Source organism: Ctenopharyngodon idella, chromosome 2, assembly GCF_019924925.1.
Source record: "Ctenopharyngodon idella isolate HZGC_01 chromosome 2, HZGC01, whole genome shotgun sequence".
Lineage (NCBI taxonomy): Eukaryota > Metazoa > Chordata > Actinopteri > Cypriniformes > Xenocyprididae > Ctenopharyngodon > Ctenopharyngodon idella.
Genome location: NC_067221.1, coordinates 6,836,759 through 6,855,797, shown reverse-complemented (window position 1 = coordinate 6,855,797; position 19,039 = coordinate 6,836,759). Strand labels below are relative to the sequence as shown.

At 35.6% G+C, this 19,039-nt stretch overlaps 3 gene segments (V, D, J or C); all 3 read right to left on the bottom strand.

Moving 5' to 3' along the window:
• LOC127501352 (T cell receptor delta variable 3-like) overlaps nucleotides 1–19,039 on the bottom strand; it is a 71,931-nt gene that overhangs the window by 45,500 nt on the left and 7,392 nt on the right.
• LOC127501385 (T cell receptor alpha variable 12-2-like) lies at nucleotides 6,620–7,223 on the bottom strand. The segment is given in 2 exon segments: nucleotides 6,620–6,983; nucleotides 7,153–7,223. Coding segments are annotated over 2 exon segments (384 nt in total).
• Nucleotides 9,848–10,944, bottom strand: LOC127501245 (T cell receptor alpha variable 9-2-like). The segment is given in 2 exon segments: nucleotides 9,848–10,539; nucleotides 10,791–10,944. Coding segments are annotated over 2 exon segments (444 nt in total).

Below are 19,039 nucleotides of genomic sequence, written 5' to 3'. Positions count from 1 at the left end.
ACTATTAAGATACTGTCTGTACCAGTAAAGCAAAATATTATTGCTGCTTGTTTCATATGAGCATCTCAGTGTCACAGACTCTCCTTCTCTCCTGGTTATATTCGTATCTTCTTCTTTTGGTCCAATGCTGTCAGAAAACACACCTGGAAGTAATATAAGACACTTCACAAATACAATCCTTTCAATGAAACTAAAAAGGAGACATAAAAAACACACATGCATATAATTGATGTAAAATGTACTCTGTACTCATACAGATATGATGCACTCCTTAACATGTGTTTAAGAATTGCTAATAATGTGTGATTTACCTGATATAATTATGAGGATCAATAAATACCTCTCCATGTTGATATTTCAGACCTGAAATGTTTTAAAAATTGCACTATGCTGTTTTGAATGATAAATTATACCATAATTAATAGTGTACATAAATCATAGGTAAATGAATGCCCTAGAGAACTGATATGCTTTATATTAATAATGTGGGTGTTAACTGTGATAACAAAACCTGCCCCCTTTCCTGCCAATACACATCAGGCATCACTTTTGATCTGCTGACAGTCATTGAACGTTTTTCTATTTTTTGTTGGTAATACAGTATATGGTAAATATCAAAACAATGATAAAATAAATCTTTTGTATATATACATGACTGTCAATTAATGAAATAAAAAATGAATGAATGTGTCAGAATGGGGATCAACACTGATGAAGGTTTCTGTCTAAGAGCTGAGTGTGTTTGAGTCACAGTGGTCCTCAGAGCACAGTAGTACACAGCAGAGTCAGACACACACACATCCTGGATTGTCAGTGGAAATGATTTTGAAATTGTGTTGAGATCGCTGCTAAATCGATCCTTGAACCGCATGTCATTATTATCAAATCTTTCAAGTCAAGTTGCATAAAAAAATATTTCTTACACTATTTTTCTACATCACTAGAATGAATAAAGTGAAACATTTTGTACCTGTAGTCAGAAATAAAATCAGAAACAGGTGTTTTTCCATGTTTTCTACAGATCTGTTTATGTTCTCTGTGCTCTGATGCTAATGCTTTAGTTCAGAGCTCACAGAAGAGGCGTGTCTTCAGTGTCTTCATCTTTGGTTCAGATACAGGTGATTGGTTGGAAGTGACAGTTTTGAACACAAGAGCCTTGAAAGAAAGAAATCAGAAAGTGTGTGATGGGGACCTATATGTGCTGGTTAAAAACCAAATACACCAACACATTCTGGATCATATAAAACTGTACTCTAAAAAGCTGAAGAAATTAAAATAAACTAAACGAAAATATATGCTCTGCTTGAGTAGAACTTTGCAGTTTCAAATCTTGCAGGTTCATCTTGAACTTTAAATGACGTGATTCTTCATGGTTCCCCAGAAAGAGCATTTATTGCATATTACTGATATGCTTCTCACTTCTTCTCACTGATATGTGAAATATTATTTTATAATATGTTTCCACTTAGTTTATAGTGTTGCTTTGGCAAAGTTGGAGAGTTTTTATTTATTTTGCATGTTTTTGTGTGAGTGTTGAGTGTGTTTGAGTCACAGTGGGCCTCAGAGCACAGTAGTACACAGCAGAGTCAGACACACACACATCCTGGATCATCAGAGGAACTGATCTTGATGTGGAGTCCAATGTTGCAGAAAATCTCTTCTTAAAATCAGGCTCAGTAGTTCCTTCACCGACTGTGTATTTATTTAGAATGAATGTTGGTGATTTGTTTGGTAGCTGTTTGTACCAGAAGAGATACGGACTTGTAGCAGTTGTAGTATAATTACACCTTAAAATAACTTGATCTCCTTCACTTGCAGTCATTTCTCTTGAAGACTGTTCAACTTTGTCCTGTCCCAAAGACACTGAAAAAAGTATGTCATTAACATGAATTATTTGCAGAGTAAACTTAAACATTTAATAATCTAAATGAAAGTAAACCTTGTTCTGTTAAAATGTTCAGAAAAAAAACAGAAAAAAATGTGCTTACCATCATAATGTGCTGCTATGAGACACAGGGAAATCAAAGCCCAGCTAAACATAGTTGTTCTGTGAGGTAAAATAACTGAAATTCACTCAAGTTGCTCTTAAAGACTCTAAATGTTTGTATCATGTCACATGATCTACTCATACATGAAGAGAGCAATGCTGACCCCTTGTGGAAAAAAGTTTGAAATGACTTAAAATGTGTTATTTTGAATAATTTCTCGTAAAATTAGGATTAGCCTAAAATGTTTTTGAACACATGCTTGATCCCCTCTACTCATAATTCTGTGTGTATGTCGTGAAGCCATTTACTCACTGCATATACCCATGGGCTTCATGCACCTGTTTTGTTGTTGTTGTTTTTCCATTGCAGTGTTAAAGTAAAGTTTATATGAAGGTGTGCCTTGATTGTGTATTGATCACATTTGTACATGCGAATGAGTAAACTAACACTACAATAATCATGCATTTGTGTTTCATATGGCTCCTTTGAATGGGCAAGATGCTTCTACTGTAGATAGAGGGGTCTGTGTATAATTCAAGATTTAAGGGTCCCATTTCTCCCGAACTGTGGAGCACCATAGTGTCATTTTTAGCACAAGCAGGTTTTTGTACAGTGTTCTTGTGTTTCCTGTGACTGTGGGCTCCAGAGCACAGTAATACAGAGCAGAGTCTGATACTGCAGCAGAGGAGATCTCCAGATACACAGAGTTTTGTTTTTCTTTCCTGATCTTGGTAGAGAATCATTGATCTACAGCAGATGTATGAACTTGTTTTTCACTGTCTGAGATGAGCACAAGGAATTCAGGAGCTGATCCGGGATACTGACGGCACCAAAGTAAAGACCATGCAGAAGAATAACTGCAGGATAACGTAACATTTGAACCCTCGGCAGCAAACTCCTGTGTTTTGTCTGGTGTAATCGTATCTCCATTACTGGCACCTGCAAAGAAAAGTGAAATGTTAGTTTTCAGTCTCAAAAGGCGCAAATATTACGAGACTATGCTGATAAAATGTGAGCATTTCAGTTTTTCAGTCACTTATAGTGCACTTTTATATATTAAGCCCACAAACAAGACCATATATTTAATTATAAAAAAATTACATGGCATCTGTATTGTAATAATAAAGGACAGCATTGAATTGATGGTACTTACATGCTAAAGCAGAGATCAGAATAACTGAATGGAGGATCATTGTATGTGTGCTTACAGCCTCAGCTTGAATGTTCTTATGAAAATCTCTGTCAGGTTCAGCAAAAATACCGTCAGATATACATTAAGCTCCTCCTTCCTCACCATCTGGGAAAAGGGAGTGCATATAAAAATTATTTCATCACTGTCATCTTTTTGAACATAGTTTCCTCATAAAATGTCCCAAAGACTGAGTACCATCTTTTGTTTCAATTTTGTAGTGAAATTAATCTTAGAGTGAAATTGACTAATAGACAGAGGAGCCGAATATGTGTAATGTACTGTATAGATGCAATATTGTGTGTCAGGTTTTTGTACAGTGTTCTTGTGTTTCCTGTGACTGTGGGCTCCAGAGCACAGTAATACAGAGCAGAGTCTGATACTGCAGCAGAGGAGATCTCCAGATACACACGTTTGATCTCTTTTGTAGCTTTTGAAAACAGACGAAGATCAGGCTCAGATTTGTTTGAATATTCAGTGACAAGAAGTAGGAACTCTGGTTTTGCTCCAGGATACTGCCGATACCACTGGAGAGAGTTAACACTGACACCCCCAGTTGTACTGTAGTTACAGGAGAGAATCACATTTTCACCCTGAAAAACATGTTTTTCTGAAGTGAATGGATGTATTGTATCAGCCAAAGAAGTTTCTGTGAAAAAGAAAAGGGTATCGATTAACCAAGCAATAAAGTTAAACTATCAGAATCTATACAGTCACAGACATTTTTTATTATTATTTTGACTGACATAATGCTGAAATTATTTCTTACCAATGCAAAGTTGGATTATTATCCAGGTAAAAGGAAACATGTTGTCCTCAGAGAGATGATGATGGCAAAAACAGTAGTTCAGTTTTCACCCAGTCATCATCTCTCACTGTCAGCATCAGTGTGAATCAGCTCCACCCACTGCTGGAGTCTTTTATTCTGGAATACATGAGCCAGATCTTTGTGGAAATATGATCTATGAATGTCATAACAACAATTCATAATACAGTATAACAAAAATGTTCATAGTAAATGTTTGCATTAGCAGTGAGTAGAACTTTAAAGTGGTATACCATTATATCTTTACTGATGTCACAGCGATGCATTCAAAGAAGAGTAAAGCAGTTTTTGTTAATTATTTGTTTATTTATTTAAAAAAAATAACATAGAATATGCATATTGAGGGAAACATCATGTTAAAAACTGCACGAGTCCGAGCTCTTGGTTCTTGTCAGGATGTTGAAGTGTTTCAGTCTCAGTGGGCTTCAGAGCACAGTAGTAAACAGCAGAGTCAGACACACACACATCCTGGATTGACAGAGAAACTGAGCTTGAGGATTTGTTGAGATCTGCATGAAATCTTTCCTCAAATTCTTTTTCACTGCTGCTTGATCCAGTTGAGAGTTTATGGAGCATGTAAACTGGGAATCCATTGGTTTTCTGTTGGTACCAGTAAAGATAAGGGTATTGGTCACTGGTACTGTAAGTGCAGTGAAGTGTGACCACGTCATGTTCAGACGCTGTTTGAACTCTTGTTGGCTGATTAACAGAATCTTGTGTACTGCACTCTGTCAGGAAATATAAAAGGAAAGACACATATCAGTTTTCAAATGTATTCTGAATTCAATTTAAAAGCAAAGTTACTTTACCTAGAACTGCAGCCAATAGAAGTAAACTCTTCAGCCAGATTAACATAGTTTACATACAAGCATATAAAACTGCAAACGTGATATTAGTGAGTTAATATGATGATGAACATGAGCCAGCCTGAGTTTAGATTTCACTGTGACTATATGTTTGCACAGGTTAAACACATATAGGAGGAGATTGAATGCATAATAGGCTACAATACTGCCACAGTGTGGCCAGTTTCTGCAATTACATTAAAATAAAAACAGAAACCCCTTAAAGCAGAACTGGTTGCAGTTTTTACTGTTGGGGGCAGATGTATTAAAGACATTTAATATCTTTTAATTTATTTGTAACATACACAATTTTCAACATTTACTGTACGATCTCAAAAGTTTAATTCTAAAGGTTAAAAGGATCAGGCCTACCTTTAATTTAAAGTAGAGGAATTTGCTGACTAAATGTAAGTTAATTTGATGCTGCATTCATGGAATGAAACAATATTTTTATGCTTTTAATGTTTTTTTTTTTATGCTTTTAAAGTCTTTATGCCTTTAATGTTTTAATATTTCTGGCTTTCTTTTATGGCTTATAATCTACTTCACACAGGTGTTAGCACATATTTTATTACATTTGGAGCTGGATAGATTGTGGTTTTGATTGTGGTTTTCACTAGATCGGTTCAAAGTGAAAAGAGCTTCAGGTTTTTGTACGACGTGTTTCATGTTTTGTATCACTGGGCTTCAACTCTTAGAGCACAATAATAGAGAGCTGAATCTGACAGACGTACATCAGTAATAGTGAGTTCAGTGGATGTTCGTGATGTAGTCGACTGAAACCGATCATCAGAGCTGTCTGCAGAACTCCATGATGGAGCTTTGTGTAATAAATACTGAGGTTCTCTGTTTGGATATTGTCTGTACCAGTAAAGCGGAACATTATTGCTGGTTGTACTATATGAGCAGCTCAGCTTTACGGTTTCTCTTTCTTGTGTGGAAACATTTTCTTTATCTGGCTCAATATTGTCCCCAGACACCAAACCTGAGAACAATAAGCAGAATAATAAACAAGTATTTGTCATAGCAATGCTGACCAAAAACATTTCAAACACATGACACAATGGAAACAGCAAAAATTGGTAAAATAAGATTGTTAAATCATTGTTTTTTTTAGGTTTTCCAATCTCTACTGTTTCATCATTTACTGAATAATTAATGTACCTGTTCCCATAATTACAATTATCAGAAAGTATCTGTCCATGTTGAATCAGATCAGCAGTTCTTTTTTGAGCCTTTCGATGTTCTGCACTATGAGACACTGAAGGATGTAAAGACACCCATGAACTTCCTGCTCACTGTCACATGATGTCTGTCCGTCTAGGCCTTTTACAACAATTTTAGTCAAATCTTTGTCAAAATAATAAGTAAATGCTACCATCTTTTCTGTCCTTCTGAGATACAGACAACATGAAATATGTGTATTGCCTGAAATGTTGTGAATATTTTATATTCTATTATTTGATGTCATGTTTTTGTATTACTTATATTATTATTTATAATAGTGCAGTTTTTCTCATTAAGAAAAAGAAAGAAAGAAAGAAAGAAAGAAAGATCCATGTGTGCAGTTTCTGAAGAACATTTTACAACACTGCAGCCCTGTGGTGGAAATGTTTCTGCACAATGTGATTATCATTTAACACTTTTATGTGTCAGAATTTATTAAATTACTTGGAAAAAGCAGAGTGCATAAGTGAAGGACGGTACTGTATGTTGTATGGATGTAATATCATTGTCAGTTTAAGACTGTTTGACTCTCTGTATCAGCTCTTCTTGTTCTCTCTCACTGTGTCACAGGTTTTTGTACAGTGTTACAGTGTTTTCTGTGACTGTGGGCCTCAGAGCACAGTAATACAGAGCAGAGTCTGATACTGCAGCAGAGGAGATCTCCAGATCCACATGGTTTTTCTTTTCTTTGTTGTGTTTAGCAGTGAATCTGGGATTTACATCAGAATTCTTGTCTTCTTTTGCACCATATACGATAACTACAAGGAATTCAGGAGCTGATCCGGGATACTGACGGTACCAGAATAAAGTTTGTGCAGAAGAATAACTGCAGGATAATGTAACATTTGAACCCTCAACAGCAAACTCTTCAGTTTTGGTTGGTCTAATTTCATTTCCACACGTAGCACCTGCAAAAGTAAAACAGCTTTTAATCCTTTATGATTTTTTTATTTAGAATGAATCACGAAAAGTGTGATTTGCAGTTTTTCAATGTCATGAATACTGCCTTAATTAAAATTCCTCACATTGTGGTTGTTTAGAATATTTATATGCTGTACAATAAAATGAAATACTTACATGCAAAGACAAAGAGCAGAATAACAGAGCGGAGCACCATTGTCTGTGTTCACTGATGCAGCTGAACTGAGCTCTGTAACAGACTCTGAAGAGTTCGACAGGATCACAGTAGAGCCACACCTCTACCCAACATTACAATGATTGTGTGTTTTGAAACAGTGATTATGTAGAAATATGTACAACTAGAATGAAAGCATGAGATCAGGTTTTAAAAGAATGACTGTTACAAGTGTGTGAAGTTTGGATTTTTGTACTAAGAGTTTTGAAAATGTACACCTTACTTGTGAAAATAGTACCAAAAAAAAAAAAAAAAACCTATTCATAAACCAAAGAGTGCAGTGTCCTTTTTTTGTCCAAATTATGGATAATATGACATTACTGTGTAAAAAGATGTTGCATAGAATACTCCTCTCTGTATTTGAATTGAGATGTAGTCAGATGAGATGAGAGGATAATGTGATTTTCAATCAAATGTCTCTGTTTCTCTGAGTCCTTTTTGATTCTTCATAAGGTTCAGCATTATATAAGAATTTGAGGAATGATGCATTCTTCTTAAATTCTCTGAGCTGGACAGTCTACATTACATATTTTCATGATACCAGCAACTAATGTTTACAAATGTCCATGTCCACGTCTATGATAAAAACTTTTACACAGTGGGCCTCAGAGCACAGTAGTACACAGCAGAGTCAGACACACACACATCCTGGATCATCAGAGAAACATGTTGATGTGGAGTCCAATGTTGCAGAAAAATTTTCCTTAAATTCAGGCTCCTTAGTTCCTTTCCCAAAGGAAAATTCCCTCAGAATGAATGTTGGTGATTTGTTTGGTAGTTGTTTGTACCAGTAAAGATATGCAGTTGTAGTTGTGGTAGAATAATTGCACAGGAGAGTAACTTGATCTTGTTCATTTGCAGTCATTTCTCTGTAAGGCTGTTCAACTCTGTCTTGTCCCCAGCACATTGAAAAATATATATAAAACTATTTATAATTTACATACATTGAGTACTGTAATAATAATAATAATCAGTTTTTGCATTGCTGAGATGAATAGATTATTTTAAAATATATTCAATGAATGTGTCTCTGTATCTTTACTAAAGCTCTCTGTTTCCTCTCTGTTGCTCTTCTCTTGATATTTCACCTGGCACACTGCTGATGACACTTTAAGGGATGCTGCCCCCAAGTGGTGAAATTATGTATTTCTAACACATGACCACATCATTAAAACACAACCTAATGCAAACCTTAATTCAAAATACAGGTAAATCACCTGTAAAATACAAATACGGAAAATGTCTTCATATTTATACAGTACATTGTGCCTTATTTTTAATGACTTTTTAAGAGTGTACAGAGAACACACTTTTTGATATAAAGCCTCAGGGCCAGATTTACTAACAGCATGCACCAGCGCAAAAACCTTGCAACATTAGCCGATGTTGTGAAATAATTCAACACTGTAACTAAAGTCAGAATTTGTAACCACACACAGGTGTTTCCACTGGTGTAATTATATTATGTGAATTATAGATTGTGGGTTTGATGTGGCTTGAGATCAAAGTGAAAAATGAATTTGAGTTTTTGTACAGCTTCACATAAACTTTGTATCACTGGGCTCCACAGAGCACAATAATAGAGAGCTGAATCTGACAGAGTCACACTGTTAATAATGAGTTCAGTGGTTGTACGTGATGTAGTCGACTGAAAGCGAGGATCAGAGGGGCTTCCAGTATTACTATATGAACGAGCATTTTTCCATATTAAATACTGAGGCTCTCCATTAAGATACTGTCTGTACCAGTAAAGTCTAACATTACTGCTGTCTGTATCATATGAGCAGCTGAGGGTCACAGTCTCGCCTTCCTTCTTTATAACAGTTTCTTCATTTGGCCCAATCTTGTCTGCAGTCATCACACCTAAAACAAAGAAACAAAATAATTTGAGAATCAAGTTGCACAAAATTTCTCAAATCTCATTTAGATGTTTCTGACCACAGTAATAAAAAAAAAAATCATATTGTACCTGAAGTCAGAAATAAAATCAGAAACAGGTGTTTTTCCATGTTTACTCGGTCATATGAATTGTGTATTAATGTTCTCCGTGCTCTGAGCTGTAGCTCTGTGTTACTGTGAGTCTCTGCAGTTTCACACATAAACACACTGGAACTTCCTGCTTTCAATGCGATGTTCCACTTCTCATGTTTTTGCTCTGCCATTGCCTAGAGGACAACTTTTGCAACTGCAAGAAATGACAGATATACTTATTTATTTATTTATTTAGCAGATGATTTTGCCTAAGAAAAAATATGAATGATTAATGAGGCAATAATATTAACAGCGCTATATGGGAAGATTATGTCATTATGTGAAATTATGGTGCCAATTAAAATGGCTTTGATAAATGTGAGATCTGTAACAAACAAAACTTTTCTGTTGAATGACTTTTCAGGTCAAATAACTTTCTGTTTATCACTGAAACATGACTTGCACCAGATGAACTAAGTTCTCTATATCTGAACTCACCCCTATGAATTGCAACTATCTTAGCTGCTCTAGACTTTCAGTCATTTATATTAAATAATAAATGAACAAACGAGTAATCTGTAAATGAGATAAATTTTATTATGCAAATAGAAAAGAAGGAGCTAGTGATCCTGTAATAAGGCTTGACAATAAATATGTGGTGCAAATGGTTACCTAAAAGCATTACAAAATGAAAACCAAGTTTAATTTTAGTAGTTTCCTCCACAGAAAATAAAGTCTGCATACTGGTTTTCATTCCTCATTGCACATTTTATTTTCTTTATGTAAATGCTGGTAGCAGTTACATCACATATAATGACTTTAATTTTGGGTTTGTACAAAGTTATTGTAATTATAAACATGGGTCTTTGAATGTGTTCCATCAGACTTTTGTTCTGTGTCTGAATTGGCAGTTTGGGAATGTGATTCTTTCGATTGTTATGTGCTTCAGTCTGTTTAGTAGAAGGCATAATTATAGCTATGCCTTTTCAGCTGTGTCAGGTTTTTGTACAGAGTTACAGTGTTTCCTGTGACTGTGGGCCTCAGAGCACAGTAATACAGAGCAGAGTCTGATACTACAGCAGAGGAGATGATCAGATCCACATGTTTGATCTCTTTTTGGGCTTGTTTTTCTTTTCTGGTCTTAGTAGAGAATCTGGGATCTACCTCCGATGTCTTTATCTTGGTCTCTTTCACACTCTCTATTTTAAGCACAAGAAATTGAGGAGCTGATCCAGGATACTGACGGTACCAGAGAAGTGAATCTGCAGATGAATAACTGCAGGATAATGTAACAGTTGAACCCTCTGCAGCAGACTCTTCAGTGCTGTCTGGTGTGATTTCATCTCCAAAACTCACACCTGAAAAGAGCAAAATAACAACTTTTAATGTTCAAATAGTTTTAGTTTTAGAAATTGATTACTGTGATTTGAATCAATTCATAGTTTAATTATATTAACAATTATATTAAATTTTAATGTTACTTTGTTGTTGCATTTTCAATTAAATAAAAAAATTCATTTAGCATTTAAGAAGAGAAAATTATTTGAAAAATTATATATTCTCACATTAGAAATACAAATGCATGCAAAACATACACAAATGCACTTACATGTCAAGGCAGAGAGCAGAATGACTGAATGAAGTATCATTGTACATGTGTGTGTTCACTGCAGCAGGACTGAGCTTTGTGACAGTCAAATGTAACAAGATCATCTGAGATGTTAAACTCCTCCTCTTTCATCCTCTGTAAGTTTGATGACAAAAAAAAACCTCATATATACACACAATTTAAATGGTTAGTTCACCCAAAAATGAAAATAATATAATTTATTACTCACCCTCATGTCGTTCTACACCTGTATCTTTGTTCATCTTCAGCACACAAGTTAAGATGTAGTGATTAAATCCGATGGCTCAGTGAGGCCTATATACAGCAATGCCATTGAAAATCTCAAGATCCATAATAAAAACATATTTAAAACAGTTAATGTGAGTTCAGTGGTTCTACCTTAATATTATAAAGCAACAAGAAACAAAATAATGACTTTTCAACAATATAGTGATGGGCCGATTTCAAAACACTGCTTCGGAGCTTTACAAATTGAATCAGTGATTCGGATCTCCTATCAAACGGCTAAACTGCTGAAATCACGTGACTTCGGTGCTCTGAATCACTGACATTATTTTCATTTTTGGGTGAACTAACCCTTTAAAACCAAACACTATATTTAGTCTAATAAATGTTAGATCTGCACATGCAGGTCAAAAAAAACAAAAACATTTTTATGCAGATTCAAGATAATTTTAACACATAGATATGTAAATCTGAAATACAGGGTGACATGCACTTTGCACAGTTAAATTATACAGTATGCATGTTATTGTCATGGGACAAAAGTCAATAGCATGTGGATTTACACCTTTTCATATAACTGAGCACTTCCTCTGTTTTTGTGTGAGTGTTGAGTGTGTTTGAGTCACAGTGGGCTTCAGAGCACAGTAGTACACAGCAGAGTCAGACACACGCAGGTCCTGGATTGTCAGAGGAACTGAATCTGATGACACTTTAGAGTGAAATCTCTCCAGAAACTGAGGATCATTATCTTCTCCTCCATATTTGTTTCTCCTCAGGATATATTTAGGAAAGTCATTTGCTCTCTGGATGTACCAGAAAAGTTCTGGTTGCGGTGAAGCTGTTTTAAATTTGCATTGTATTGTTACTGATCTTCCTTCAAATTCGGCGATGTGTTTATCTGGCTGATCAACACTCTCTTCTCCACGACACTCTGTAAACACGTTAAAATGTAATGATAAACTGTAAAAATTAAGGTTTAAAACTGTTTGAATAAGAAAATTCCCCCACTTACCATGATAAACTGATGCAAAAATGAACAAGTTCAACAACCTAAGAATTATCATATTTTATGTGGTGACTGAAACAGGAGAAAAAGAGAGTAATTCAGTCAGTTGTGTCAGTAAGAATAAGGATGGTGTATAACAGGGAGGGGAGGTTAAACAGATTTAAAATAAGAAAATAACAGATTTTAAGTGTCTACACTGCCCTCTTCAGGATATTATTGTAAATAGATTTTACAATTGGAAGTCAATTTTTCAGTTATTATTCATGAAGCACATGACAGAATACTGTAGTGTCAATATTTGAAGTTACTGATAATCTTTACTTCAGACACTTAAACATGTATGATTGTATTTAAAATATTTTCACCATTTATTTTAGTGTGTATCAGGATTAACAACATACACCCTAATTAATGTAACATTGATGTATATGGAAATACCATATCGGGTAACACTTTAGTATAGAGAACACATATAAACTATTAACTATGACGTTTCCCTCAATAAACTCCTAACAGCACATGCATGAGCAAATGTAACTGCTGTATCACTGCATCAGCAACTACACAGTTACTGTCTTTAAATAAAGCAACATGCAGCAGAACATCAGTGTTTCTGGATCATCACTGACTGAAGCACAGGCTCTACTCTCCAGCACGATGGTAACATCACAAAACTCAGATAACAGAAAGAGAACATTAAACACTAACAGATCTCTCTAGATCTCAGCATCTTCACTTATTACAAACCGCTCTGATTTTATTTCTTTCATTCAAAACTTCTTAACGAGGTGTTGATGTTTTATCAAAATGTATAAATGTCACCATTACGGAGGAAAGCGCTTGTTTTAGTTGGGCTCCTGACACTTGATGTTTTAACTTTACTTGTTCTCCAATTGTTATAACTCTGTGTTCCTAAAGCACATTTGTTACCAAAAAAAAACCGAAAATCTGATCGAAAGGCGTTGGTTGTTCATTGGGGATTTTATCATCATACTGTTGCTTTATTCACTGATCTCTGAGTGATGTGCTCCATTCATGTCATTGTAGTCCTATGAAAATGCGTAAAATCCCGTCCTGCTGCGATATTTGGAAAGTTTTTATCATTGTGCAGAAATTATTCAGACAGGATCATGTAGACTCACACAGACATCAAGATTCTGCGTATGAACCTCAACAATGGTGACAAAATTTTCAGATAAACAGATCAGTTCTGAGCATCACAAAACAAGCTACTAAAGTCACAAAAAATTTTTTTTTTTTTTATCGTCACCATTGTTGAGGTTCATACGCAGAATCTTGATGTCTGTGTGAGTCTAAGAGACACTGCTCAAAACTCTTTTTTTTTTTTTTTTTAAATGTTACAAAAGAAAAAAAGCTAACCATTAATTATCGCAAAACAAACAATTAACACACTCAGAGTTCAGACCCTAGAGCAGATCAGTGAATCACCATCACTAAATAACCAAATTCATCTGATCAGAAATTCTCTTGCAATTAAAGCAGCCAGAGAAAATCTAATGTTAAAATGTCAAGAATCAAGAGCCCATCTAAAGCAAACGCTCACCTCCATAACGGTGACTTCAAACTTTATTATTTTCTATAAAACACCCACATAGAAAGCAACGTTCTCGTGACCTTGGGCATTTGGGAAGTTAACAGAACGTCCTATAGTAATAGTCCCCTAAACATTCCCAGAACGTCCTGAATGTTCCCTGAAGGTCCACCAAATAACGTCCCCCAAACCTTAAAAGAACTCCACATCGTGACCGTCTCGGAACGTACTGGGAACGTTACTAGACAACGTCCTTAACACCAGTGGGGACATTCTGAGAATGTTCTGGGAACGTAAAATTTCTAGCAGGGTAACCTGTCACCTAGTAACGTTCCCAGAACGTTCAGAGACGGTCACGATGTGGAGTTCTTTTAAGGGTTGGAGGACGTTATTTGGTGGACCTTCACATAACATTCAGGACGTTCTGGGAATGTTTAGGCAACTATTACTATAGAACGTTCTGTTAACTTCCCAAATGTCCTCTTTGTAACGTTCTTTTTTGACCATAAAATAACCAAAATGGAACGTCCCCCTAAAGTCATATAAGGAACCTTGAACTGCAGCACTTTCATTACCAAAAGAGGACGTTTTAGGAACGTCCCAAATGTTCTGTAAAGATCCGGAATTTTAATCACCTTTAGAGAACTTTTACGGAACGTTGCGCAAGGTCCCGAGAACGTCGCCTTCTACGTGGGTAGAAGTAAATGCCTCATCCAGATTAACATAGTTTACATACAAGCATATGAAACTGCACACGTGATATTAGTGAGTTATGATGATGATGAACATGAGCCAGCCTGAGTTTAGATTTCACTGTGACTATATGTTTGCACAGGTTAAACACATATAGGAGGAGCTTGAATGCATAATAGGCTACAATTCTGCCACAGTGTGGCCAGTTTCTGCAATTACATTAAAATATAAACAGAAAACAATATTTTTATGCTTCTTTTATGCCCTATAATCTACTTCACACAGGTGTTAGCACATATTTTATTACATTTGGGGCTGGATAGATTGTGGTTTTGATTGTGGTTTTCACTAGATCGGTTCAAAGTGAAAAGAGCTTCAGGTTTTTGTACGATGTGTTTCATGTTTTGTATCACTGGGCTTCAACTCTTAGAGCACAATAATAGAGAGCTGAATCTGACAGACGTGCATCAGTAATAGTGAGTTCAGTGGATGTTTCTGATGTAGTCGACTGAAACCGACGATCAGAGCTGTCTGCAGCACTCAGTGATCGTGCTCCTCTATATGTTAAAAACAAGGGTTCTGCATGTGGATATTGTCTGTACCAGTAAAGCCGAACATTATTGCTCGTTGTACTATATGAGCAGCTCAGCTTGACAGTTTCTGTTTCTTTAGTGGTAACATATTTCTCTTTATCTGGCTCAATATTGTCCCCAGACACCAAACCTGTGAACAATAAGCAGAGTAACAATAAAGCAAGGCTGATCAAAAACATTGCCGACATTAACTACAATGCAAACAGTAAAATAAGATTGTTAAATTTTTTTAGGTTTTCCACTCTCTACTGTTTAATCATTTTTTGAATAATGAATGTACCTGTTCCCATAATTACAATCATCAGAAAGCATCTGTCCATGTTGAATAAGATCAGCAGTTCTTTGTTGAGACTTTCGATGTTCTGCACTATGAGACACTGAAGGACGTAAAGACACCCATGAACTTCCTGCTCACTGTCACATGATGTCTGTCTGTCTGTCTAGGCCTTTTACAACAATTTCGGTAAAAAAAAATTCTTTGTCAAAATTGACAGTAAATGCTACCATCTTTTCTGTCCTTCTGAGATATGGACAACATGACATATGTGTATTGCCTGAAATGTTGTTAATATTTTATATTCTATTATGTCATGTTTTGTTCTATTTACATTACATCATCCATGCAGCTGCTTTTTTTCGCCTTAAAGGAAAGAAAGAAAGAAAGAAAGAAAGAAAGACTAATGTTTGCATTTTCTTACACTGCAGCCCTGTGGTGAAAATGTGTCTGCACAATATGATTATCATTTAATCATTTTTATAGCATATTTGTGTCAGAATCTACTAAAGTACTTGGAAAAAGAAAAGTGAAGGACAGTACTGTATGTTGTATGGATGTAATGTCAATTTAAGACTGTTTGACTCTCTGTATCAGCTCTTCTTGCTCTCTCTCACTGTGTCACAGGTTTTTGTATAGATCTGATGTGTTTCCTGTGACTGTGGGCCTCAGAGCACAGTAATACAGAGCAGAGTCTGATACTGCAGCAGAGGAGATCTCCAGATACACATGAGTTTGTTCCCATTTAGTGAGTTTAACAGACAGTCTTGGATCTACATCAGACGTTTCGGTGGTTGTTGTACCATCATAGATGAGCACAAGAAATTCAGGAGCTGATCCGGGATACTGACGGTACCAGAATAGATAATCTGCAGAGGAATAACTACAGGATAATGTAACATTTGAACCCTCCTCAGCAAAAAGCTCTGTTTTGTTCGGTGTGATGTTTCCAGAGACAGCAGCTGAAAAAGAAAACGGAAAAGGTACATTAGATTTGTTTAATTAAACTCATTATTAACAACAGATAATACATATAACAATCACACATACATGCCAGACTGTAGAAGAGAATAACTGAATAAATCTCCATTGTGCAGTGCGCTGTGTTCACTTTAAGATGATTCAGACTGAATTGTTTCTAACTGAAGTGATCAGATTGTGTCAGATCTGTGTAGTCCCTCCTCTCTGAGAAACATCATGGCCAAGTTTTACATTTCACACCTGGAAAAGAGAAGAAAGATCCAGTTACAATCACTAATGTTTTTTTCTAATTGATCTATGATTACTATTTGAATATTTGAGAATATATAGCACAATAGTAAAGTGCTGGATGTGAGAGTGACATCTTTAATAATGAGTTCAGTTTTTTTATTGTTTATTATTATTATTATTGCATTATAATCAAACATGTTAGTATGCAGATACCATGACTGTCTTTGAACACAAATAAAACAGAGAGATTTGATCTACTGTAATCAGGGCTCGATTTGAGTGGGGATGCGGGGGGGTGGCGTCCCCCTTGTTGAAAACAAAAATGACAAAATAGCATCTCCTTTCACATTCAATGTTTGTGTTTTAACAGCATATTGATCACTGTGGATTGTTTTGACATGAAATGCCTGTCTAAATATTATTTATTGTAGGCTAAAGTTACAATTTTAAAAATTGGTTAATCGATTATAATATGAAGTGGAATAGTGTGAAATGATAGACTTTCATGTAATCCAAAGATAAGTCAGTAATGATTTAGTTTAGGGCTCGTGTATTTGCAGTGTTTTTGTGTGAGTGTTGAGTGTGTTTGAGTCACAGTGGGCCTCAGAGCACAGTAGTACACAGCAGAGTCAGACACACACACATCCTGGATCATCAGAGGAACTGATCTTGAAGAGGTGTTGAGATCAGCATCAAATCTCACTTTAAACTGTTCATCAATCTCACCAGATCCGGGATATTTCTTCAGCATATATTTAGAGAGTCCATTTATTTCTTGCTGGTACCAAAAGAGATATGGAAATGAATCAGTGGTTGAATATGTACAGTTGATTGTTACTGATTCACCTTCAAAAGCAATCTGAACTCTTGTTTTCTGCTCAACACTGTCCAGAGAATCACAGCCTAAAATAGAATTTCAAAAACAGTATATTTTCTAATGAAATGTAAAACACACACACACACACACACACACACAGGGAATAGCCTATAAAAATGAATCTAAATCCACACATATTTCATGATGTCACTTACCCCACAAATATGTGAAGAGAATGAGAACCACCCTTTTCCAGTATGTCATTATGTCTGTTGTGCTTTCCAAATGAAATCAACAAAGTCATAAAAAATAAACTGAGGAGTTTTGAGTCTCTTCTTGTTTTTGCGTCTCTGTGATGTAGTCGACCTACAAAACTTTATAGGAGGAGCTTCTTCTGTTGAGATCATCACCATCATCAGGTTTATAGTTAAAAAATCTGTAGGATTTACATCTGTGTGCTGTAATCATTTGCATTTTTAAAATATTTAAAAATAATTGCTCTTCCCTTTACCTTTGTGGTTTCTGTATTTGTTAAGCAGGTTGCAGTGGATCCCATTTCTATTTGAACATCTGCATCATTACTGGTGTGATTTTTACTGTTTACTGGACAGAATATATCAAAATCATTAGTGTCATTAAATAATGATTATCAACATATACATGACTGTCTGTGAGGTCTGTTACCAAATTAGCTTATTTTATTATTATTATTTTTAACATCAATTTCACTTGCTTTCTCATATCTGTTTATCAATTCATGCATTTATTGATGCATTTCTTTATTACTTCTTTTTTCCATGAGATGTTTAGATGCATTACTGCTACGTTTCTTTCTTCATACCACCACTGTCTGAACTGCTGTATGATATTTTAAGTGTTTTGTGATGCACTGGCCCTTTTCTGAAACTTTAGTTTATGAGGAGATTTATTGTTGAGGATGTTTTTGTACAGTGAGGATGAGTTTCCTGTGACTGTGGGCCTCAGAGCACAGTAATACAGAGCAGAGTCTGATACTTCAGCAGAGGAGATCTCCAGGAGATCTCACAAGATTGTTGTTTTTATCCACTTTAGGTAAAAGACGAGGAGGAAGAGGGTTACTTGTGGCTCCATGTGGATAAATTAATGCGAGGAACTCTGGTTTGGATCCCAGATACTGACGATACCAGTGCAGGTTATTTACAGATCCATTATATTTACAGGACAGAGTGACTTCGTCTCCTGCAGATTTAAGCACCTTGTTTTCCAGCGGTGTTATTGACTGTGCAAATGTCTCCCCTGCAAGACAACCATTAAACTTTTGATCAAACTTACCCAAAGAAAGAATCGTGCTGATGCATTAGTCAGTTAAATCAGTTTCAAGCAATATAAAAAAAGAGATGAAACTCCAAACATTGTACAAAACAAGAAAGCATGTGATTAAAGGTCTAGAATCAGTAAATTTCTCTTACTTTTCATCAACAATAGCAGAAGCAGAACACAAAGGATCGTCATGTTTGCACTGTAGGAAGAAAAAGAGTTCAGTTTGCTCTATATCAGATCTCCACAGGCTCCTCCTATCTGTCAGTGTAAGAGGATGAGAACAGCATTAAAATTACATCAGTTCATGAACACTGAAAACATATGAAACCATAATATACCATAACCATACTATAATGCTGTGCTGTAAGACTATCAGAGCTCATCTAATCATTAAGATTATTTTCTTCATTATGGTGGATGTTTATGGCTTCCTGCTGGTTATTGCAATAAAACCCTGATTGGGTTTCACCTGTACAGTACATTAGAGTCCTCATTCATTACAGCTGCAGTTTAGTTTAATTTGATGAAATAATTAAAACTTTAATGCAACTCATAAT